We start from the raw sequence: 25247 nt of genomic DNA on the forward strand, positions 1-25247 counted from the left end.
TGGCTCTGCCCAGGCCAGCTGCATGTTTTCATCTTCTCCACACGTCACTGGATGCTGTGTCATCTCCATTGTACAGGCAGGAAACAGACCCCAAAAGGCTAGGGGGCTTAGCTGGGCTTGTGCTGGTTGTGAATGGCGGAACCCAGGTTCAGACCTGCTTCTGACTTGAAACCGTGTAAGTCCCCGTATTAGACAGCTCAGGCTGCCGTAACAAAATGCCACAGACCTTGATTTGGTGCTGCCAGTCTGAGATCACGGTGCTGGCAGAGTTGGCTTCCCTGGAGGCCCCCCTCTCTCCTGGGCTTGTAGCTGGCTGGCCCCTTGCTGCTTCTCCTCTCCCTGTCTGCATGGGGTTTTTTGCCCCTGGAGCGGGCATCCCTGATGTCTGTGGGTGTGACCTCGTCTCTCTCTCTCTTTAAGGATACCAGTCAGATCAGAGTAGGGCCCACCCTAATGAACTCATTTGGACTTAATCACCTCCTTAAAGGCTCTGTCTTCAAATATAGCCACATTCTGAGGCACTGGGGGGGGGTTAGGGCTTCAATGTATGACATTTGGGGGGACACAGTTCAGCCCACAACATACTCCCCTGTTACTTGATCTCCATAGAGCTCATGTCTTTCTGTGAATGGGCATGCTAGGAAGAAAGAGGCCACCTCCATCACTGGGGGTGTCTGATGGGCTCACCCTGGGGCCAAGCCCCTTTAAATTCTTCATTTCATTTCATTTGGTTCTTAAACATCCTGACCAGGTAAGAAATTCCCTGACCCCAAATCAGCCTGAGTGGAGTAAGAGAGCTGGGACTCAGCCCTGCGGCATGCTGACCCTCGAGCCCATACCTTCAGCCGCTGCATCGCGGGGTGGGCTGTGACATCCAGAAGCCCCTGGAGGGCCACAGAGGAGGGGAACAGTCACGATGGGACTGGGGAGTTCAGGGAAGCTTTGCACGTTTGAGGTGGCATTGACCTGCCTTATTTTGTAAATTGAGTCGCACTCCTAAATCGCCGGATGGATGGGGGCAGTCTTCCACCCAAAGTTAGTTCTCTTCATGTTTCTTGGCTGGTTTCCCTGGGAATTCGTTGCATATTTATTTATGTGGGGTTATTTGCTTTCAGAATTGCATGGCGGGGGAATCTGCAATCTGGCTGCAAAAAGTAATTTGGCAATTTATTTTCAGGGCTGCCCTTCTTCCAGCAGCTTGTTTCAAACTCAACCTCTGGCACAAAGACATCCATCATTTTAATTGCGTGTTACTGTTTAGTCAGGCACAAATTTGTTTCATTTTCTTTTTCCTTTCTCCTGTGGGTTTTTTTTTTTTTTAATTTTCCTGAACCACCATTTAAAAAAGCCAAAAATATTTCCCCAAACCAAGCACTTTTTATAGTTAAGGAGTTTTTAACACTGAGATTTCTGGTTTTTTAGTATTGCATATTTGGTTCTTAACCTTTCAGAAACGCAAGGCTTGCCAGTTCTTTTTCCTGTTGAGATAACATCCATAATGCTGTTGTCTCAAGATGGACCAAAGAAGGACAATTGTATTGGTCCCAGGGTCAGAAGGTTCATGTTCTAGTTCTGGCTTTGTATTGGCTGCCTGGCAGTGTGACCTGCTTCTGGCCTCATTTTACCCACCTGTAAAATGAGGGACTTGAATGCACTGATTTCTAGAACACTCCTACGTTCTTACTTGGTAACTTGGATGTTGAGTAGGGTTCCTCAAGGCCTGCTCATTGTGGCTATCTAAGAATGCCCACCAGGGAGCGTGTTCTGTTCCATATCAAATGTTTTTACTCTGCTTGGTCACAGATGATGGCGTTTTTTTAGTTCAAGGTTAAAAATCAATCCTGTGTCCCTCAGAAATGTTCTAAGGGATAAAATCACTGATTCCACAAAATTAGATAGGGTAGAACGTTTCACTTTGGTGTCCAACGCTTAAAAGATTTAGCTTTTGTTGCTGCACATACTTTCTTGCTATAAAAGTATGTTATCTGTGTCTGTGAAGTTGGGCATGGAGTACAGTAGCTCACTCCCTTTATAAGCCGCACCAAGGACTGGGGGCAGGGATGAAATGGGACTTAAGATCCACAGGTAGATACTGAGTTGGATCCCAACAGAAGTCTGTATACAGGATTTTGTTTTAAGGTCGTGGAAGAAAATCAGTTGTTAACGGCTTGGAGTCATTTCCCCTTTTGGCATCCCATAGCACCTTCACCCTCGCTGAGGACATAGACTGGTCCCAGGCTCTGGCTTGGATTCTCAAAGGCAGGGCTCAGGCCAGACTGTGTTAACACCCTCCATCCCCTAACTCCTTTGCAGTTTGTGAGCTTTAAATTTTTATTACGGAATTTTTCAAGTACGTGAAGTAGAGAGCATAGTATGATGCAAGTCTCACGTACACAATGCCCATCTATTAATTGTTTCTCTGGAGTATTTTAAAGCAACTCCCAGGCGACTTAACATTTAACCTGTTACACCTAGCGGGTATCTCTTATGTATAAATACACACACATGCGCATGTATGTGTGTATCCATAATACCCTTGTCCTGCTCCACAAAGTGAACGGTGAGTCCCTAATGTCATCTGCTACCAAGTCCTTGTTCAGTTTTCCCATCATCTCAAAAACCTTTCTACAGTTGGTTTGTTTGAATCAGGAGCCTACTACAGACCACACGTTGCACTTAGTAAATAATGTCTCTTAAGTCTCTTTTCATTGGTAACAGTTCCCTCCCTTCTTTTTGGTGCAATTTATTGAGTTCTTAATATGTAGTTGGTGAGTGTAGAGTAAGACAGCCTCAGATATTCCAACCCTTGATTTTAATGTTTCTCCTAAGGAGAATTAGTGGCCTTTGAAGAATAGTTTTTTGATTTGTTTATTCCTTTTTTTGTTCTAGAATGAATATGTTTATTTTTCTACTTCCTTATCTCCAAGCAGGTGATACCCTAAGTTAGCATCACAGTGTAGGGATTTCCAAAGAAACATTTTTTAAAGTTACAAAAAGCTTTTATGTATACATACATATGCCATGAACACCTGCTGTATCTGTGTATACGTATGGTTTTCATGCTGGTTATCTATTGTTGCATAACAAACTCCTCCACTTATGCTTAGTGACTTAAAATGACAACCAGGATTCTCTCGGTCAAGAATTTGAGTGGGGCTCAGCTGGGAGGTTGTTCGGCTGCTCCTGGCATTGGCCAGGGTCATCAGGAGTACTCCTTTGGAAAATGGGCTGGTGTGGAGGGCCGAAGACTCTGCTCCTCTGGTACTTTGGCAGGGATGTCTGGAAGGCTGGGCTCAGCTGGGACACCTGCCCGTGGCCTCTTCAGCCTGGCATTCTCAGCGTGGTTGGGCTTTTCACATGGTGGCTGGCTCTACCCTAGAGAAACATCCCAAGAGAACGGTCACCTCACCTTGGAAATGACAAAACATTACTGACACCATATTCTATTTGGCTGAAGCAATGTCAGGTTCTTCCAGATGCAAGGGAAAAGAACAAAGATCTTAAAAAAAAAAAAAAAGAAAGATCTTGCCACGATGTTTGTACGCACCACAGTTAAAAACCAAAACAAAATAATAAAAACACACTGGGTGCCCAGGTGGCTCAGTCGCTTGAGCGTCCGATTCTTGGTTTTGGCTCAGATCATGATCTCAGGGTTGTGAGATCGAGCCCCACATTGAGCTCGATGCTCAGCTTAGAGTCTGCTTGAGATTCTCCCTCTCCCTCTGCCCCTCCCCCAGCTGTCTTGCTCTTTCACTCTCTCTCTCTCTCTCAAATAAATAAAATCTTTACAACACACACACACACACAAACACACACACTAAAGCTAATGCCTTAGGTACTTGCCACCTGAGACCTTTTGAGTCCCCCGTGTACTTGCTTGTCTTTTGATGGAAGATAGAGTCCACTGGGGTGGAAAGCACCTGCCCATTCAGGTCATTCAAGGCAGTCTCCTGTCCCCTGTTCTCATTCACTAGGGATTTGAGTGGACTCATTTAGGCAAAGAGCACTGTGACAGATGACATGACTCACCTGGGTTAATAATGAAGGTGACATGGAGAGGCCCCCTCTAACTTAGATCTTTTAAGAGCAATTTGCCCAGTGGATCTTTGTGTTGGGGAGGTTGTCTGATGCTCTGTTAATGTCCCTGTTGGTAGGAATAGCATATTGCAATTTGCCTGTTAGGAATGTCACCCAAAATTGAAGAATATTCAACACATGCTGTCTCTGATGTTTCTTACTGAGAGTTGGAAGCATAACATTTGAAGATTTATTTTATCTACTTGAAAGAGAGAGTGGGGGGGGAGGGGCAAAAGGAGACAATCTTTAAGCAGACTCCTCACTGAGTGCAGAGCCCGATGCAAGGCTCAGACCCATGAGATCAGGACCTGGGCCGAAACCAAGAGTCAGATGCCCAACCGACTGAGCCACCCAGGCATAACATTGGAAGTGTTGGTCAAAACCAGTTTTCAGGCAGCCAGGATCAAGTAGTTTTAGGTGTCTGGACTTCATTCAGCATCTTAAGGAATAAATGGAAAACCATCCCTTAAACTATTGAGTCCCTTGTGATAGGCATGCTTGGAAGGAGCTATAGAGAGACAGAAATTGAGGTCACTAGATGTTAGCTATTCCACATTGATTGAAAGAAGGTTCATAGGATCATGGCCAGTGGGGTCATTTAATTCTAGCAGCAGCCCTGTGAGGGATGTGGCATTAAAGGAACAAATGGAGTGCTTTGAATTTCTGCTGCTTGGCCCAGAGAGGGTTTATCAACCAGGAACAGAGGCTGATCAATAGTAAATCAATAATGTAATACACAGTCTGTGTTTTATATTTATCTTTCCATTACTTGAAGCCAATATGGCAGTGTTCTGTGGTGGTGAAACTGAAAATCTGCCCACCCAGTCCTCATGTAGCACAGTGAGAGCCCCTTTCCCAACGTGGAAAGAACCCTGGTTCTTAGTGCAGCTGATCAGTAGGGTCTCCGTTCACTGAGTCACGCACCAAGATGGCAGTCATTTTCTTCCAAGATCATTCTTACTTCCCTGTTGATCAAAAATTAAGGGCGGTTGTTTTTATTGCTTCCTGTGATTTCTAAGAGATTGTTAGCCAGGCATGTCAGGAAATTAGTATCACTGTGCTCTGTTTTACCAGAATTGAATTTCCAGGAGCTGCCCAGACTGTTGATATCCCCCCTCAGCACAGTGTCTTGGCTTCTGTGTTAGTTTGTGAGCAAATCATCTGCTGTCCATTCTGCCACAACTTGCCTGCCCTCCAAACAAATTAGTAATTGCCTCCCCACCATGAGATCTGTTTGTGTTGGACTGTGTGGCCTTGTACCCCAGCTGTAGCCCTGCTTGAAGTAGGCTCTCAGTATTTGTGTATTGAATTGGGCTTAAGAAATATTTCTTCTTTGCAGGACACGTTCTGTGTGCTAAGAGCCACAGAGGCAAATGAGTTGAGTAGAGAAGCAATGGAGTGAGGTAGAAAGAATTCTATCCTAAAAAAATCAGAAAGGCTGGATTCTGATTCTAGTTCCGCCACTTACAAGCAATATGAACTTGGTCACATAATTTCTCTGAGGCTCAGTTTTCCTCTGTGCAAAATGGGGTCCTGGAACGAAGCACTCTTCAATGGGGGCGGGTGGAATTTATAAGATGGACAGTCTGGTCTTAATTCCTGCAGATTATGGATACTGTTATGAGTCCCCAAATTTTGCTGATGGCTGAGATGCTATTTCTCACGAGGAAATTTCAAGGTAACTTTTTTTTTTTTTTTGTAGTTTCAGGCTTTTATTTGGTAAATTCAGATAGTTGTAATTTCAGATATCCTGGAGTAAACAGTTTATATTTGTTCTTAGTGACTTAGTACTGATGGTAGTGGGGACAGAGACGCCGGGGCTGTGTGTGTCTGTGTGTGTAGAGTAGCTAGTTTCTTACTAAGAACGTAGAAAATTAGCAAATTATCAAGTTGTGAGGATGGGGGGGCCAGACCTGCTAACTAACCATGAGATGAGCACTTCCTAGAAACAGCTGAAACAGGCCCTGAGGCAGGTGCCTTCTGGGAACTGCTGGCCACTAGCAACTGGAGAGACCAGGTGGACTTCTGAGAGCTACTATAAATCGGGGTGTTTAAGAACTTGGAAAGCGGGGTGCGTGGGTGACTCAGTCGTTAAGCATCTGCCTTTGGCTCAGGTCATGATCCCAGGGTCCTGGGATCAAGCCCCGCATTGGGCTCCCTGCTCAGCGGGAAGCCTGCTTCTCCCTCTCCCACTCTCCCTGCTTGTATTCCTCTCTCTCACTGTGTCTCTCTCTGTCAAATAAATAAATAAAATCTTAAAAAAAAAAAAAAAAAAACTTGGAAAGGAAGGAATTGATTTCCAGGGACCAACATGGGTTTACAGAAATCCCCAAAATCAGACTAGTCTCAGCTTTTCTTCAAAGGGAATTACTAAACCGCTGTAGATCACGGACTCTCTGAACTTTGAGTTTTGTTAAGTATTTGCCAAAAAGCACATTGTATCATTCTTGTGGACAAGTGAGAGAAACGAGGTTTGAATGAAAGTAATAATAATTCCTTTGTGTGGATAGGACATCGCAGTTCACCATGCATGCTCATATGCTTTCTTATTTTTTATTTTATTTTACTTTATTTATTTTTTTAAGTAAGCTCCACACCCAGCGTGGGGCTTGAGCTCACAACCCTGAGATCAAGAGTCGCATGCTCTACCATCTGAGCCAGCCAGGTGTCCCTCTTGCTTTTTTTATTAATATAATGACTTAGCAAGGTTGGTGGTGCAGGTGAGAGTACCCTATTTTCCAGATGAAGCGGAGACTCAGTGCAGTTACCTAAGGTCATGGTCGAATTACTAGAAAAGAGGTACAACTGGGTTCTAACCCAACATGTTTGGCTTCTGAGAGTCTCAGGGCATGACCCCACCGTGGTCACACTCTCGCCACCTACACCCCTCCGCCCTCACCGCCCACCCCTGCCTGCATTACACTTCCCACATATTGTAAAACTGAGATCAGTATCTGATACATGGGATAATAGCCCAGGACTCATAATGTTCTTAAGAGGATGTGTCATGGGCCAATTTAAATAAAATGACATTTATTTAAACAAATGTAAAAACTTACACTTAGGTTTAGAAACTATCACCACAGTTATTTTGGTGATTTTTTAGCCTATATATAAAAATCCCAAACTTGATAATATTTTGTGTGTGTAGAAGGCATAGCACAGTGTGGTATGGTTTCCAGAACGCCAGTGCATTGGAGGAGACAGGGTGTCTGGAAGGCGAGATGGTAGGACCAGGGTTCTGCAGACTCAGACCCCAGCTGGCTGTAGAGAATTCCCAGCGGAGATGGACCGGGAAGTTCAGGCTTCCAAACAGTCGGTCATTTGGAGACTGTTGTGGGAACCAAGGATTCCCCTTCATTCATCCACATCAGTGTTTGTTTATTGAGCTTCAGAATGTCAGATGATTGAGAAGCGAAGATGAACCAGACAGGGTGCCACGAAGGGGAAGTTTCATAATGACCACTGTTACTTCAGCGTGGCTGTGGGGATTGGCTTGCTGCCCACGGGGTGGGACTAGGGACGTAGGAAGAGGGCACCCAGGCAAAGGGATGACACAGGTAACACCGTAGGGTGGACCTGCTGCATATGTTGGGTGGGCATTGTGGTTGGAGAATATGTGTTTGATTGGAGCCCAGGGTACCTGTGGGGCCTGGGGAGATAAAGCGGGTATTGGGTTGGGCGGTGTTGATGGCGCAGAGTCTGATGCCAGGCTGCGTTCATCCTCGGGTGCACGTTTTTGTGCAGAAGAGGGACTGAGGTGAGGGCTGTGTTGTGTGAAATCCATTCTGGCAAACCTGGGAAAGACGGGTTTTAGGAGGGGCGCTCGCTGTGGTGCAGATATGGTGCAGATACAAGGAGATGTCACCTGAGCCGTTGTGGGGAGGAAAGGGGGAGCCTTTTGGAAGGTGGTCGGAGGGCCTGGCCGTCTGGTGGGGGTGGAGCAGGTGGGCAGAGGAGAGCCTCGTGTGTCCGCAAGGACATGGCTCCCGGAATCCTTGCTCTGCCTGGATGTCCTGCTTTTCCATTTTAGTTCCCAGCCAGAGCGGATACACTTGCCCGGCCCACAGCTTCTCGCCTCCTTTCGGACCTGCCGGGGATGGCCCGCGTCGTACGCTGCGGAGACTCATGAGATTTGGATGCATTGGCTTCTGTCTTCTTTGTTATCTCGGGACCACAGTTGACCTGTTACATTGCACGTGGGTCAGGTTGCCGTGAGACACTGCCAGTTGCTTCTTATCTAAGAGGGTCAGGATGGTTCGTTTATTTGGGGAGACAGTTAAGACATCAGCTGTGCAGGAGGCTTCCTGATCAGAAGTGTGGCTGGGAACCCGTAAATATACAACGTAGGACGCTCTCACTGGCCAGTGGAGGTGGCACGGGGCCTGTACCTTTCCCTCAGCTGGTAACTCTGTACTCTTGCTTTACACAGGATGTTAATGAGCTTGGTGAGTTTTAGCTCCTTTCTGATCAGAAGTTGCTGCCCCAGAGAGACATACTGACCCAGAAGCGCTGGTTGCTGGTCCTTGTGAGAAGCGATGTATTGAGATGGGAGGAGGGAAGCAAGAACTCATGGGTGGAGCTTCTGCCCTGCTGTGTCTGGGGACAGCCTGCCATATGTATCTGGAAGTTGAAGCGTCGCTGGAGTCCAGAAGGGTGATCTGGACGGAGTTAAGGTTTAGTCTCAGTCCGTTCTGCTTCAGAAGGCAGGGAGATGAGCGGTATTGCCACTGTGGTCAGGTATCACGCCGTTTTGGGTGACATTGCTCCCCAAGGATGACAGGGCTTCCTGCAGCTGTTTGATCTTTCAGACTTTGTGACCCCAGTGTAGCCCAGCCCCTGGAATAGTGGCTGGCATTTGCTGAGGTCAGTATTTGTTGAAGGAATGAGTGGATTCATCACAGGGAGATATCAAGGCAGCGAGGCGACAAGGAGTAGCCTCCAGTCTCGTCACGTTAATGGATCTCCCATTGTAACCATTAGACAGCACTTCACATAATAGCCACAAAATCGTGTTAGGGAAATGGGCTTGGAAGTGCAGCAGGTTCCAGTTCCTGGAATAGTTAATTTGAAAAGATCGTAATGAGTGCATTCTCCTATTTAGGCCTGCTGCAGGTGAAGTATCAGTCTGTTGTCCACATTTTAGCATGGTCTATCCAGACGATGTGTTGCTTGGCCCCAAACCACCCACACACACACCCCCCCCACACACACACCCACCCACCCCCCAGCCAGCAGAGCCGGCCTTTATGGAGTGCCTGCTGTGTGCCAGCCAGGGATGTGCTTTGGGGATGGAGGGAAGGGGAGAGGAACACAGCTGGTCCCTGCCCTCAGCCTGAAGTCTGATTAAGACAGGAACAAAGGCGACCGCGGTGCAGGGTGATAAGTGTGTGTGTAATAAAGACGAGCGCTTGCTTATGGGAGCACAGGAGGGGGCACTTACTGCCGTGGGTCGTGGGTCGTGGGAGGGGTGGGGTCGTGAAGGAGGGGCTGTTTGGGCAAAGCCTGAGATGACAGTCTGTGGGCTTCTGGGGGCTGCCCCAGGTGGTGTGTCCTGGCTGACAGGACGGGGGAGTTCCCTGGAGCCTTCTCGGTTTTGCCTGGACACTTTGTGGGCTGGGAGGAGAAATAGATGGCAGTGGGTTCAGGGGCTGTGGCCTGGACCCTCTTGTCTTCGTCTGACCTTTCACTCCCTGGGACCTCTGTTTTGAGGACCCCTCTATCCCAGCCCTCATAATCTCACCAGATTCTTTTTAGAGCTGGAAAGGGCCATCGGGAATTCTCTCTTCCAGAGGAAGAGACCTAGAGCGTAAGGGGCTGGGGGAGGTGGGTGGGGGGAAGTGTTTACAGGTGAGTCAGTAAACATGGTATTTCTCGTCCACCAGCCCCTCTTTGTCTGCCATGTCCCAGTCCAGTGAGCGTAGGTCTGCTGATTGAGGAGCCAGTCTGGCATGGCAGAAAGGACCAGCCAACCCTAGAAGGGTTCTTTTCCCAACCTCCCCCTTGAGCTCTTTCTAAATAAGAGCGTTTTAGAAAGACATCAGAAACGTAAGATTTGGAATGATCTAGAGAGAAGCTTGGGCCAGCTGCCCTTATTTTCCACGTGTGGAAATGTGTTTTTTCAGTTCATCCTCCGTGAGTGTTAAAATGACATCCCTGGATGGTAAGCCCTGAACCAAAATAGAGAGATCCAGGTGGGGAGCAGGCGGGATTTGGGGTCTGCTGAGTTTGAGCGACCCAGTCCATTCAGGGCACCGTGCCTGGTTTGTAGCTGCAGAAGTCCAGGATGGGTGTATGGATTTGGGGAAATTATGAATCGCTTAATGGTCACAGTTAATGCATGTGGGACTACTCTTGCTTCCTGCCAGCCCAATTCTGTCTGCCACATCGTGCTGCTAAAGCTGTATGCTAACTAGTTCTGTCCCCCCAGGAAACCCACTAATGAGGCACTGGCCCCGTGGTGATAGGTGTTGGGTAGGCTAGAAGTGCCGGATAGTTAAGAGGAGCGAGTACATCGGAGGAAGAGCGCCGGAATGGTGATTTTGTGTGTTTTTAATTGTGTTTGTTGTCTAACGACTGCCAAAAGATCCGTGTTAAAGAACACTCGGGAAGAAAACCATCCATGGTTTCTCCATCCCAACACAGGGCTTTTAGTTTTCGCAAACCGTTTTTATCAAGCAAACCATACAGCGCAGACAGATTGCTGTGTAGTTGGAATCACAGCTTCTTACTCCTTTGTGGTCTGTTTATTTAACGTCGACATAAGAATCTTCCTGATTCCTGTCTCATCCTTATAATTATCTGTCCTAACAGCCCAGCAGTATTCCCGACTGTTGATGGGCCCAGCTCTGTGTCCCTGTGGTTGGAGTTTGGGTTGTTTCTTCTTCGTGCCCCAGACCCAGCTTTATTTCCCCAGTAGATAATGCTCCAGAGAATATCTCTGCGCCTGGAGCCTTCTGCTCCTATTGAATTGTTGCCTTTAAGGAGTGTTTCCAGGAAAGAAGGAGTCTGAAAGTTAAAATCCAGTGCCATATTTTTGAGGTTTTTTTTTTTTTTTTTTTTTTTGCTTTTTGTGAGTGCTGTTTTATATAACCACAAATGCAGACATACACATAAAACAAAGGTTCAGTTTCACAAACTTCAGGAAGGCAGACACCCTTGTACCACCCCCCACGTCAGGAGCTGGGACCCTGCCAGCCAGCGGGAGGTCCACTGTGGGCTCTCTCCCTGGCACATCCCCTCTGGGCCCCTGAGAGCAACAACTCCCCTGACTTCATTGTAACCACTTCTTGATCCTCTTCTCACCCAATGTGCGTCCCTACACATTGCAGTTTCATTTTGCTTTTTTTTTTTTTTTATAAAGGTGTCTTTTAGATCTTTTGTAACTTCTAGGTGCCCCTCCATCCCTTTACTTCTGTCTCTTCTGTTTGTTGAAGAAGCTATGTTGTCGTCCTGAGGAGTTTCTAGAATTTCCCACAGGCTGGATCTTGCTCATTGCGGCCCCATTACAGTTTAGAACATTCCTCTGCATTTCCTGCAGTTGGCTGTTGGATCTACTGGTTGAATCAGCCCCAGACTTGTTTTGTTGTTGTTGGGTTTTTTTTTCCTGTGGGGAGAAAGATTACATCTTGGGGGGGTGCTCTTCATCAGGAGGTACTCGATGGCTGGTTGTCTTCTGTCACGATGTTAGTAGCCGCCGGGTTTCAGTGCTTAGCACCTAACATTCATTAGAAGTTGCAAAATTGTGATACTGCAATTCTGTGATTCCTTCTTCATTTTGTTGTTGCTGTACTACTATAAAGAGAAATTCTGCCCATCTGCTATTTTTAATACCTTTATTGAGGTGGACATACCATATAACTCACCTATTGGAGGTGTATAATTCAGTGGGTTTTAGTATATTCATAGAGTTGTGCATCTGTCCCACGCCCAATGTGGGGCTCGACCTCATGACCCTGAGATCAAGAGTCACATGCTCTGCTGACTGAGCCAGCCAGGCACCTCTGGTTTTATTGGGGTTTTTTGTTGCTTGTGCTTGTGGTGTTTTATCTAAGAAGTCATTGCTTAATCCAAGGTCATGAAGACTTGTGCTTCCGTTTTGAGAATTTTATAGTTTTAGCTCTTGCGTTTAGGTCTTTGACCCGTTTTGATTTAATTTTTGTATATCCCATCATTTACTCTTTGGTTACCCAGTGCTACAGCCAATTGGCCAGATCAGTGCCTGATCTCTTCCCTTTATTTACCAGTTTTCATAATAAGGCATTGGTTCCTTATTCATCCTATGAAGTTGTTCTTTGGTGTTTTGTTTTGTTTTCGTTATGAGTAATTAGATTTAACAATGAGTTTTTATTATAATACAAATAATTAAATTGTTTAAAAATATTTATTTGAGAGAGAGAGTGAACAAGACAGCGAGCAAGAGAGAGAGAGAGAGAGCATGAGCAGGGGGGAGGGGCAGAGGGAGAAGCAGACTTCCCGCTGAGCAGGGAGCCCGATGCAGGGCCTCGATCCCAGGACCCTGGGATCATGACCTGAGCTGAAGGCAGATGCTTCCCTGACTGAGCCACCCAGATGCCCCCAAAATAATTAAATTTTTAAAAATTGTGTATACTGTGGCATATACATGTATACAATATAGAGACAAAAGTGGTTTTGGTTTTGTTTCTTTTTAAAACGTTTTGTTCTTTTTTTTTTTTTTTAAGATTTTATTTATTTATTTGAGAGAGAGAGAATGAGAGAGAGCACATGAGAGGGGATAGGGTCAGAGGGAGAAGCAGACTCCCTGCTGAACAGGGAGCCCGATGCGGGACTCCATCCAGGGACTCCAGGATCATGACCTGAGCCAAAGGCAGTCACTTAACCAACTGAGCCACCCAGGCGCCCTAAAATGTTTTGTTCTTATCCAGTGGTCACATCCTCAGTTTTCATCTACCCAATTGTCTTCCAGAAACATGCCAAAGGCCAGGATCTGTTTGATCAGATCGTGTACCACTTGGACCTCGTGGAAACAGATTACTTCGGCCTCCAGTTCCTCGACTCTTCCCAGGTTGCTGTGAGTACTCCTTTGACACGTTTTGGGACAGTTTGATTTTTCATGCTAATTGCAGATCCACAATTGCTGGAGATTGGTAGAGGGAAAATAGGAATTAAACGGTGATGTTGTTGCAGTAGCAAGCGTTGGGGTGGCGGTGATGGTGCCCATGTGACATTCATCCACATGCCCCCTCCCTTGAGGTGGCCAATAACCGGGAGAGGAAGAGAGAAAGAAGCGTTCCTGTTGTGCAAGGGAATGCATTCGGGAAACATTTCTAAGCATAGGGATGCAACTTGGGCACATTTCTAGAGTAGGTAGAAAGCAGAAGATATACCAGTCTAGAAATGCTTTTAATGATGCTTTATTTTTAACTGGCACAGGGACGGCAGCATCATCTTCTTGTGGACTCTTGCTGGGTGGAGAGAGCGGGTGCTGTGAACACACTGAATGTGATCCCAGCCAGGCTTAGTGGGTGCAGGGGCCCGGTCGGAGCAGGTCTTGGCACTGCCTGAGAACCATCTTGCAGGCTCCAGGAGGTTGTGTTAGGTCAGCTGGGCCTGGGACAGAACTGTCCATAGCGGGGGTGCTAGAGGGAGTGAACCTGACGTAGCTCAGAGCCACTCTTTTCAAAAGCACGAGTGACTTCACAGTCTCCTTCCCCAACAAAATCTAACTCTGGGTTTCAAAGTAATTTATTCAACAATCAAAAATATTTTTTGAGGTGGGTGGGGGGATGGGTGAAATAAAGGGGATTAAGAGTATATGTATCTTGGTGAGCACTGAGAAATGTATAGAATTGTTGAATCATTATATGGTCTGCCCGAAACTATTACAACATGCCTTGTATGTTAATTATAATTGAGTAAAAAAAAAAAATTATTTATTGAGCATCAGTTATGCACTGGGCCCCTTTTAAGCACTGTAGATAAAGCATTGAACACATATATGACAGATGGTGGTAAGTGTTAAGAATAAAGCAGAGTAAGGGGAGAGACAGACTGAGTAAGGGGTGGTGCTATTTTAGATTGTATGAAAGGGTGAGTTCCCTGATAGGAGATGTTTGAGCATCTGTGGCTAGTCTTTCTCCCTAAAGACACTTCTTCACATACTCCCTGGGGGGTCACAGGTGCCAGTTCAGGCTAAGATGCTCAAAATCGGTGCCTAGAAATTGGGTCCACCTGAGAACGTCTGTGTCACGCTGAGTCCGAGATGATGCCGTGGAGTCAGGACTTCCGTGCATCCCTCTGGCTGCAGGCCTCCTAGGCGGACACCCCCTCTGCTCCCACCAGAAGCCCCTCTGCACTTCAGGACTTCCTGTCCACCATCCCCTTACCTCCCTGACTGTTGCCACGAACTCTCCAGCCGCTGCCTTGAGTTAGTGGTCGGATTCCTTCCCCATTTCCCAGCTGGAGACTCGTTCCCCGCCCGCCAGGACCCAGGACAGGGGCGACCAGCTTTCCTCTGCCTGCCCCCCTGTCCCGTTCTGCTGTCGTCCAGGTTGGGCCACCTGGTGCCCTGCCTTCTGACCTCGCAGGTGGTCTCAGCCTTTCTTTTCCCCTGGGCAGCCTGGGAATTCAAGTTGCCCATCCTTCTAAATACCCTGGACACTGTTCCCTCGCATTGAAACTTGGGCAAACCTCGGACACATTCACTTGGGTCCCGTCACCACCCGATCGCTCCAAGAGCTGGAATTCTGTCGTTCCCGTCCCATGATAACTTCCCTTGGTTCCGTCTTTCCAGTCCCCCTGCACATGGCCTTGGACCTTAACCGTTGCCTCCTGCCTCGTTCTCCCCTCTCGCGGCCTGGCGGAGCCTCAACCCTCTTGCCTGTGTGCTTTTTGGTGCTCCTGCCCCCGTGACTGTCCCCTGGCCTCCCCTCAACACGCAGGCCCATCTGTTCTCCCAGGCTGGCAGGCTGTGCCTTTTGACCCCCGCACAGGTCACAGCTCACAGATACAGCAAAGTCCAAGCCCCTGGGCTACTCTTGGAGCCTTGTTAGCCCCTTTGGGACTCGGTTCCCCTTCGGAATCCTGACCACAGCCCTGCAGTCCAGTTCTTGCAACAACTCTGTTCGTGCACTTGGCCTTACCTCCTGCTGAGAAGACTGAGGTCATTTAGCTAAAACCCTTTGAGTTTTCTTACCCTGAACCTCAGAGTTTCTCTTTCTGTCTATCCTTTTCACCGTCTGGTTTTAAGGAAATGTGCATGTTTCTCCAGCATTTACCCCCTAGACCTGCATCACAGTTCCATTTCCAGTTGCTTTCTGAGTGCCAGATTTAGAGTGCTCCTGTCTGTGTCCAGTATCCTCCAGCTGTCCCATCATCTGACACTCGTCAGCCCTCCGCTTCCCAGAAACGCTTCTCCGCTCTGCCTTCTATGTGTCCTCAAGCATGTGGTATTTGGGGCTTTAGAATGTCTACAGCCCTGGACTGTGAGTCTGACCTGGACCTTGTTCCTGGCGCTGCCCCTGACTTACCTGGGGGCTTTCGATGAGCCACCTTTTCTCCCTTGTCCTCAGTTTTCTCATCTGTAAAATGGGGCTCTCAGACCTGTTCCTAAGAGCTCTTCCAGTTCTGATGTTCTGGAGGGGAATCAGGTGTGTCTGCCCCACATGGCTTCTCATGTCATCGTTTCGGCTATTAGAATCATGTGCCTGCTGCCTTGGTGCCATGTCCCCATCCCCAGGTGACCCCTCTCCAGCCACTCGGATTCCCAGAAAGCCAAAGATGGGACTCCATTATGAAAGACCCGGCCATGCACCTCTGCTCCCTGGGCGGCCAGGCGTTCCCGTCGGCCGGCACCCTGGCACACGCTCGGCAGAATCCAGGTGTCCTTCCAAGGCCAGACACCTGCAGACACTCAGACTCTACCGGCTCTCACATCTTTCCAGCTTCCAGCTCTGAGCGCGATGTGCTTTTCTTCCCCAACAAAGCAGGTGCAGGGTCCTCATCTACCTGACTTTGAGGATGGGGATGTGCAGGCGCATGCACATGCACGTGTGTGGCTGAGATGCTACCGTGTGTACAACAGGGATGTGCAGCAGAGCCCTTCTCATTAGTCTTGATTTCTAGGCTGGGCTCATGGCAGGCTGCATTCTGGTGAGATCTGCACTTACCTGTATGCCTGTGTTTCTGGGTTCCCCTCCTAGCATGCCCTTTCTCACCCCGTTTAAACTTCCGGCTGTCCTTCAAGACCATCTTGGAAGACAGCTCTTCCTTCATGCAGCGTGTCCTGAACTTCCCGGGCTTCTCCTGCCCCCCTGGCCTTTGAGCTGCTTTGCCTTCTGTGGTAGTTTGCTCATCTGGCCTTGGGTTCATTATCTGTGTATATAAACAGACCTTTCTGATTAGATCCTGAGACTTCGGATTGCTTCTTCTTGGTGACTCTTATTGACAAGACATACCCCCTAAAACCTCAGTCTTCAGCCCCAGAAGGGACCTTAGAAGCCATTTGTCAAATGTTTCTCTTGATGGTGAAATGAAAGCCTTTCGACTTTGGCAGGGCCCCAGTGAGTAGCACAGCTCAGACTCAAACCCAGGTCTTAGGACCTCAGGGCTAAGGGCTCTGTTCAGTATGCTACCCCTGCGAGCCTGTTTTCCTAACCGTAAAGTAGAGGCAGTGACATCCATATCACAGGGAAATAGAGGGGCTCAGTGAGTTAATGGAGGAGAAAGGGTTTTGTAATCTAACATGGGTGTGGGTCTCCTCTTCCTAGCTGGGCAAGCTGAGGGGGGACCAGAAGTCATCACAGCTCCCAGAGGTGACGCACTTAGGCTAGCTGGAACCTGCAAGGCTGCCTTGCCTGTGGGAGAAACGTTAGCGATTTAGGTGATCCCTTTGGGACTGTTCCCTGAGTCGTTGATTTTTCCGGGCGCCTGGAACAAACGAAGCAATTGATGGCAGGTGTAATAGATGGGGGCCAGAAAGGGAAGGGTCCGCTTGGCCTTTGGCTTATTGCCATGTGAGGCTCCTGCGAGAAATGGCATCCCCACCCTGCCCCTGCATGCCAGTCGGAGGGCTGGCAGTGGCGGGGCTCTTGGCACAGCTCTCTGCATACCCAGCTTCTGTCCCCAGCTCCCTGCAAAGAGCCCTGGTTACCATAGTGCGCTGCCCAGCCCTGAAGCAAGGTCAAAGTCTATTGGCATTGCCTATTTTTAGCAGTTGAGGCTGGGGCCTCCCTGTTTCCCTTTTCCATATCAAGGCAGGCTGCAGCCTATTCTGTAGATCTCACCTTTGCCCAGCTCAAAGCAGGGGCAGGAGTTCTGTTTTTATAGAGGAGAGCTTTCTTCTGAGAAAGGAGGCTCTGGCCTACACCCACCCAGCTTTCTTACAGACTGATCAGATAGCTGCTGTTTCCTGAGTTCCCACTCTGATGAGCTCTGAGCCGGGTGTCAGCCTAAAGACTGTACACAACTCTTTATTTAACCTTCATCATCTGGAAGACTAGCCATGGAGCAGACCCGTTTTACAGATGATGAAGCTGAGGCTCGCTAGGAACCTTGTGAAGGTCAAAGTGAGGGACGGAGGCAGGATGCAGAATCTGGTTTCATTGCAAAGGCCAGCCCTTTCCACTGGGCTCTCCCCGTTCCATTACACATGGTAGCATCTCAGCCACACATGTACATGTGCACGCGCCCGCACAACGAACATGTTTAGGCAGTAGCCATTCAGCGGGCTTTGCCTTGGAGCTTCCTCACTGTCAGTCTCTGTGGTGCAGGTTCCTGCCTGGGAGACAGACTATCCCAGTGGAATGGGGAGGGGGGGGCGGCGTGTCTTCACTCTGGGAGCCTGGGGCAGGACTGCCTGAGTATCAGTGAGGAGCTGAGGGAGGCATCAGAGGGAAGAGGAGTGGTGGGGATTTGGGGCAGGTGTAATAACAGCCCCACCAAGCAGGAGCCTCCCTCCGGGTCCTGGGGGCAGGGGTTCTGGAGGGCAGGTGTGGCCATTGAAAGTCCCTTCCAGGGGGGCCCCTCACAGCAGGAAAAGGGAGCATTTTATGGTGGTACGCTTTGCAGCAAGGGATCCAGAAAAGGTGATTTGGGCCTTTATCTCTGGACTCGCGGGATGTTTTTCCTCTGGTCTTTATAGCCTAGAATCAGGTTCGTGGGTAGTAAGAGGCCCAAAGCTGCAAGGTGAGGTTGACACGGATTCACTGGCTGCCGAGAGGGTCAGTGGACGCTGAAGGGGTGTTTGCGGCTTCGCTCTGATGATCGCTTGGAATGCCATCCCATGTGCCCCTTGTGCAGACCCTGCTGAGCCTTCCTGCCATCTCCGGTGTACCTGGAGGGAGGGGCTGTCGGGGTGCTGTTACTGTGAGACAGGCAAACCTTCCATTTCAGTGGTCTCTCACAGTTTCCATGGCCACTGGGTTGATTCTTCAGAAGCGTGTTTGGGCAGAGCTCAGTGCACAGATGAGGAAACAGTCTCGGGGGGCCTGCCCATGGCCACACACCAGGTGGGACGCAGAGCTGGGACTCGAACTCTGATCTCCTGCCTCCTTCTATTTTAGTGCAGAGGAGTGTGAAGCAGCTCAAGAAATGCTACAGGCGGGGCGCCTGGGTGGCTCAGATGGTTAAGCGTCTGCCTTCAGCTCAGGTCATGATCCCAGGGTCCTGGGATCGAGCCCCACATCGGGCTCCTGGCTCAGTGAGGAGCCTGCTTCTCCCTCTCCCTCTGCCTCTCTCCCTGCTCATGGTTTCTCTCTCTCTCTCTCTGTATCTCTGTGTCTCAAATGAATAAATAAAATCTTTAAAACAAAACAAAACAAAAACAAAACAAACAAACAAACAAACAAAAGAAATGCTACAGGCCTCCCAACAACCTGTCTCTGAAGGCTGGCAGAGCGAGGGTTTTCCTGCCCACCTGCGAATATTGATGCTGGGTGGAAAGCTATTGATAAAGGGGCCTCTGTAGTTAATTTAGATGAATCCCCCAGGAAATCTCAAGTAGCTGATATAAGGGAGGTTACAGGGCTTCATCGTGGGTGAGAAGGAGCGATCCCTCCTCAGGCAGGGAAGGCACTTCGAGCTAGTGTGTGGTGTGGAGACCCAGGGCCCTGGCTGCTGACACAGCCTCATTTCTGACCCTGCCCCTGCCTCTCTAGCCATGGGATTCCGGGGCATCTGAGCCCTCCGCACGGCCACCTTCATCTGCTCTGAGGCCTGAGCCAGTGATGGATGGGACACAGTCCAATGTGGGTTTCTGCCGACACCACCAAGCAATTAATTCTGTCACCGTCTACCTGCAGATAGCCTCAGATCCCACAGGTGAAGGGCTCAGTCCTACAAGACTGTTTTCCACCCCGTACCTTCCCCCATTCCACACTTCAGGTGCCAGTCACGAGTCCAGATTGTTACCTGTATAGATGGCAGGTCCCCACGACCCACTCTGAGCTCAACTAGTTTTCTAGAACAGATCATAGAACTCAGAACCATTTGACTCACGAGATTACCAGTCTGTTATAAAGAGAGTAACTCAGGAGCAGCCTGACGGAAGAGCTGGATAGAGCAAGGTGTAGGGCCGAGTGGGTAGTGCAGAGCTTCCATCCTTCTCTGGGTGTCCTGCTCTTCCCACGTCTGTGCGTTCACCAGCCCTGAAGCTCTCCGCATCCTCCCTTTAAGTTTTTGTGGAGGCTTTGTTACAAGGGCACGATTGATTAAATCATTGGCATTGGTGATTGATTCAAGCTCCAGGCCCTCACCCCCTCCCCTTCCCCAGAGGTCAGGGGAGGTGGGAGGGAGAGACTGTTAGCTTCAACCCTCTAGTCACAGGTTAGTTCCCTGGCAACCAGCCCCCATCTTAGGTGCCTTCTGAAAGTCACCTCGTTAACATAAACTCAGGTGTGATTGAAAGGGATTTGTTATGACTGTCAGGACACCTTTATTGCTCTTACGGCATAGAAAATTCCAAGGGTTTTAAGAGCTCTGTGCCAGAAACTAAGACCAAATATATATTTCTTATTATAAATCATATCACACACAGTAAGCTCCAAAAGTGTCCTTTCCCTTCTTTCTCTTTTCATCCCTTGGATATGGGATTATCTCTTCACATTTCTTCCAGCTCTAATTTAAACACAAATAGACACTCTTTGTAAGCTAAGAAACTCTACAGGTACCAGGCCCTAGTGATGAGTTCCACCACTCACACTTGATGGTGAGGGCTCTGGGGTTGTTCAGGCGGGTTTTATTACCTTTTCAACCCATGAGCTTCTCTTGGCCATTGTGGTTCAAGTGCTTCTGTATAGATTTTAGTTCTCCAACCAGCCTTATGCATGTCATGGTTCCAGAACTGATGTATTGTCAGAACGGATGAGCTTTGCCAAATCGTCTCCCATCTTGATTTATGGAAAGGGTTTTGCCAGATTGACTTGGATGAGAAATTCAGATCAGAAACCACCTTTCTAACACCTGTTAGACTGTTTGAGTTAAATGTCGTGCCCTTTGAACTTAGAAATGCCCTCATCTATCTCCAGTGACTGTTTCAATGGTCTCTTAAGAGGGCTGGAGCCATTTGCCTTGGCCTTTGCCGACAGGCAGTGTGGCTATATTTAGCTAGGATGCAGGTGAACATCTAAGACAGGTCCTGCTGCTGCTGACTGTAGGCCTCCGAGCATAGTGTAGTATATGATTTACTAAAGGCCACGTTGCGCCCTAGTGCCTGGGTATTCATCGTGAGGTGGTCTTGTGGGATAAAACACGAGTAATCAGAGTCTGGTCAGCTCCTGCAGCTGAGAAGAAAGTTAGGTAGGTCATTTTGAACTGGTTGGATACAAGATAGGTTTTATCATCTCTTGTTTTAGGATTATGGCTGGATTTCTTACTGCCTCTGATGCAGGACAGGCAAGCAAACCTGATCGGAACCCTCCCGATAGGGCCAAGGAGCTTTTAAAATGAAACTGTTTCTGATGACTTTCCCAGCTTAGTGAGCCCCAGACTTCTCACAGGCCTCCATCCTGGTACGTCCTGCTTTGGGCAGGGTCCCGTGGCTGGGCAGGAAGGATGGAGGCCAGCCCGCATGGATCAGGGAGCTCCTTATGCAGCATGGCCAGAGGGAAAAGCAGTTTGCTGTCCAGTAGGAGCACTAGCCATGAATTGTCCGTTAACACCAACCATAGATATCTGGCCAATAAACCCTGAAATTGCTTGAGATTTTACAAAGCCCGGACAAAGATTTTCAGAACGGGTCGTGGATGTGTCAAGATCCCCAAGATCAGTAGGATATATTCCCGGGTAAGAGGAGGCTTTGTGAAGACTTCAGCACTAAATATTTAATGGGCACACCGGGAGCCTTTAAAAAACACTGATGCTCTGAGATTCTGTTTAATGGATCTTGGGTGGGACTTGGGGAATCGTGACTGCAATGCGCAACCAGGGTTGAAAACCACCGCCACGGACTTGGATCAAGATCGCAGTTTGACAGTGGAGGGAGGGGAACAGTGGGCTTAATGTGTTCTGTTCCAGACAGAAGGGGACTCGAAGGAAAGAAATGGGACAAGCCCCTTTAAGCTGTGAGCCTCTGGGGCTAATGAGATGAGAAGGCTGGTTGCCGGGGAGAACTTTCTTTGCCTGGTAATAGTACATTCATTTCAAAGTGAGGGGAAGGAGTTTAGTCATAGCCATTTAGTGTGATACTTTGGCAGGAAAGTAAATATACTTTTATCAGGTCTGTATCTGTCCTCCTCCCAGGGACTAAGGTCGGAGATTTTCTGCTTGGTTGAAGGCAGCAGTGATAGGGCATTCCGATGGGGCAAACTGATCTTTAAAAACTGCCCCATAGGCAAACAATGGAGTGAATAATGGGAGTGACAACCTGGCCCACCTCCGTGAAGATCATATTCTCATTAGAAGTAAAAAATTATGCAGAAAAGTAAAAAAGAAAAAAGTAAATGGCATCCACAGCCCCACATCCAAAAATAACATCTATAAATCCTTCTGGACATATCTCGATAGAAAATAATAATTTTATGTAAACGGGATCCTGGTTTGTTTGTTGTTGGTTTTTTTTTTTCTTTTCATCAAGTGTTGAGCTGTGGGTCTCTTCCCACATTGATAAAGAGGCCCACATCAGTTTTAAAGACTGAATAGTGGGGCGCCTGGGTGTCTCAGTCCGTTAAGTAGCTCCCTTCGGCTCAGGTCATGATCCCAGGGTCTTGGGATCGAGCCCCATGTTGTCAGGCTCCTTGCTTAGCGGGGAGCCTACTTCTCCCTCCCCTTCTCCCTCTGCCTGCTGCTCCCCCTGCTTATGCTCTCCCTCTCTCTATCTCTGTCTCCCTCTCTCTATCTCTGTCAAATAAAGTCTTTAAAAATAAAGACTGAATAGTATTTCATCATATGGATGAGCCATTTTTTTTTTAAAGATTTTATTTATTTATTTGAGAGAGAGAGAATGAGAGAGAGCACATGAGAGGGGGGAGGGTCAGAGGGAGAAGCAGACTCCCTGCCGATCAGGGAGCCCGATGCGGGACTCGATCCAGGGACTCCAGGATCATGACCTGAGCCGAAGGCAGTCGCTTAACCAACTGAGCCACCCAGGCGCCCCTGGATGAGCCATTTTTGTTAATCCTCCTTTGTTGATAGACATTTAGGTCATTTCCAATTTATAGGTATTAACAGTGAGATAAAGCATCCTGCCCTTGTGCCTTTGAGCCCTGCATCCTGCTGTGCTGATCTTCCTTCATTCCGGTTGCTGAGCCGGTGGCTGAAGCGGAGGGTGGAGATGAGGAAAGCCCACGTCCTCCCATCGCACTGCTCACAGCTTATTGTGTGTTATAAGTCACCTGTTATTTGCTTTTGTGTTTCCTTATTCCCTTCCCCCCACACAGTCATAATGGGCTCTTTGGTGAGAGGTAGAGTATACCGCACTCGTTTAGTCCCACCCTTCTTCATGATTAGAATGTGCAGAGTTGAGATTGCTTCTGAAAGGACATTCACAGTCAGCAGAAGGGCCTCTCATTGCAAGCAGCCAGCGAGAAACGCACTCTGGCTGTGTCGTTCCGGATGTTCCCCTCAGGGACGTTGCAGTGTGTATCCAGTTGACCTAAAGTGGGAAAAGTTCCTCTCTGCCTCCTTTTAAAAAAATGCTATCAAGCATGTATTTATTTCTCAAGAGTCTAATAGGGGCCTGCCGGGTGCCGTGCTCTGTGCCTGGCATGAGACACAGGAATTATTAAAGCGCACCGTCCCTGCCCTCCAGGGTTCGGGATTGCTTGGAGGGGCTCACAGCGTAACGGTCCTAAATGCTGTTTTCTGTGGAAGTTGAGCTGCTGAGGCTCATCAGGACTGTGGTATCAACCACTTAGACATTATAGAGGAATTTGCATATGAGAGAAATGGTTTTGTGATTTCCTGCAGTGGATAGGACCCAAGGGTTCTTTCTGATGAAAATGACAGGAAGTTGAAATGTCCTCGTTGACCGGAGCAAAATTATCTCCAGCCAATCCCTGCCTGTCTTCCCAGCTTCCTTGGGAGTCCTTTTCCTGGCAAAGGAATAAAAGGGTCATGAATTTGGGTTTTATAATTTTAGCATTTAGAGCGACAGAGCTTCCAGACCCATGCATGATCAGAGATTCCCCGGCAGTGTGGCTGGTAGTCTTTCCTAGGCTGATGGTGACTTGGGAGAAGATTGAGTGTAACTTGAGAAATTTAGGAGGAAAAAGTGCTGACCAGAAGGGCCTCCACAGATCAATTAGTTAAAAGATTTTAAGTTCTTTTAGGCACTTCTTTGAAAAGCTAACTCTCCCAAGAAAAAATGTACTTACTGTACCTAAGCATGGATTTTTTTTTTTTTTTTTTTTTTTTTTTATACAGTCCCACACAGTTTGCTGATCCCCAGCCTGAGAACCCTGATCTGGTCCGATCCCTGGTTTTATGGGTAGAATGACTAAAGTTTATAGAGGAGGGTAAATGTGGCCTATATCGTCTAGCTGATGAACTATTCCTAAAGAAACTTTTTCTTTCTTTCAGCACTGGCTGGATCATTCCAAACCCATAAAAAAGCAGATGAAAAGTAAGTAAGCAGAATTTAGCCTACTCACTTATTTCTTTTATCAGAGAGTAAAACTCCTTTGCCAATGTTTTGAGGTATTATGTTTTCATCAGGACTTGGGAGCGTTTTTAAGATAGATCCCATTTTAAGTGGATGATTTTTCATTTCTTAAGGCTGGCCAAATGTTAGAGTTTAAAATTTGGATAAGATTTTTGGTAGATATTAAAAAACAGACTATGCTCTCATTTGAAATCAGGCACCCTTGCCAATGAGAACTGATTAATATGCTGTTCAGAAGCATGACTTTACGCCTATTACATTCATTTGCTAATGAGTTATAAAAGTAGACTCAGAGGATGGAAAAGCTGGAGTTCTGACAGTCTGGTCCAGCTCTCTGATTTTATAGGTGTGGTAAGCCCATTTCTTCAGTGTTGTGTATGCGTGGGTCCTTTTAAAACATGGAATACTTTACAGTGGCCTTACTCTATTTTTAGATTACAGAACACTTGCTGTTTATGCGTCACTTTCCTTTAGCCCACTTCATATTTTGTAAAAAGTTAGTATCTGTTTGGAATATCTTGGCAATTGGATGAAAGTAAAATGTCAGCTCTTAGTAATTCATCTAGATGGTTAGGGTTTTATTCCAGAATGAACTAGCTACGCCGTCTCTGTCAACGCAAAAGCACATTTTAGTTTTCCAGATTGAAGGATTGCAAAGAACTCACTAGCTTTCTATGCCCCATTGTGACCTCCCCGATGTAACAGTGAATGTATGACTAGAGTTAACGTGTTTTTCCTTTTGTCCATTCTCTGATCTTCAAAATTGGGGGAAAACATCTTCAACCTTCCATCTCCATATGTTTAGTTGGACCTGCTTATGCTTTGCACTTTCGAGTTAAATATTATTCTTCAGAACCGAACAACCTTCGTGAAGAGTTTACAAGGTAGGACAAAATGCAGAACAAGATTCCCCTCTTTCTCATAGCACTTACCTTATAGCTTATGGGTCCCCTGAGTTGTAGGTCTGCCTCCTCTTCTATCTGCTAACTTTATATTCTGAGCAAGAGTTATTAGTACTTTGCCTGTGCTTGTCTTTGTATTCTGTTGAAAATCTACCCTTTGCTTAATTTGTCCTTTTTCTCAGTGAATCAGA

The 25247-nt window shown here is 47.7% G+C and overlaps 1 protein-coding gene across 1 annotated transcript in view; it reads left to right on the plus strand.

Moving 5' to 3' along the window:
* The window catches only part of EPB41L4B (erythrocyte membrane protein band 4.1 like 4B), a gene marked incomplete at its 5' end in the record, with an annotated part of 74202 nt that overhangs the window by 21877 nt on the left and 27078 nt on the right, over nt 1-25247 (plus strand). The window contains 3 exons of the mRNA XM_035016603.1: nt 13025-13129; nt 24073-24115; nt 24960-25038. Coding sequence (XP_034872494.1) covers nt 13025-13129; nt 24073-24115; nt 24960-25038 — 227 coding nt within the window. The remainder of the gene's footprint in view (nt 1-13024; nt 13130-24072; nt 24116-24959; nt 25039-25247) is intronic.

The sequence above is a fragment of the Mirounga leonina genome, unplaced genomic scaffold, assembly GCF_011800145.1.
Source record: "Mirounga leonina isolate KUSES-001 unplaced genomic scaffold, KU_Mleo_1.0 Mir_170, whole genome shotgun sequence".
Classification (NCBI taxonomy): domain Eukaryota; kingdom Metazoa; phylum Chordata; class Mammalia; order Carnivora; family Phocidae; genus Mirounga; species Mirounga leonina.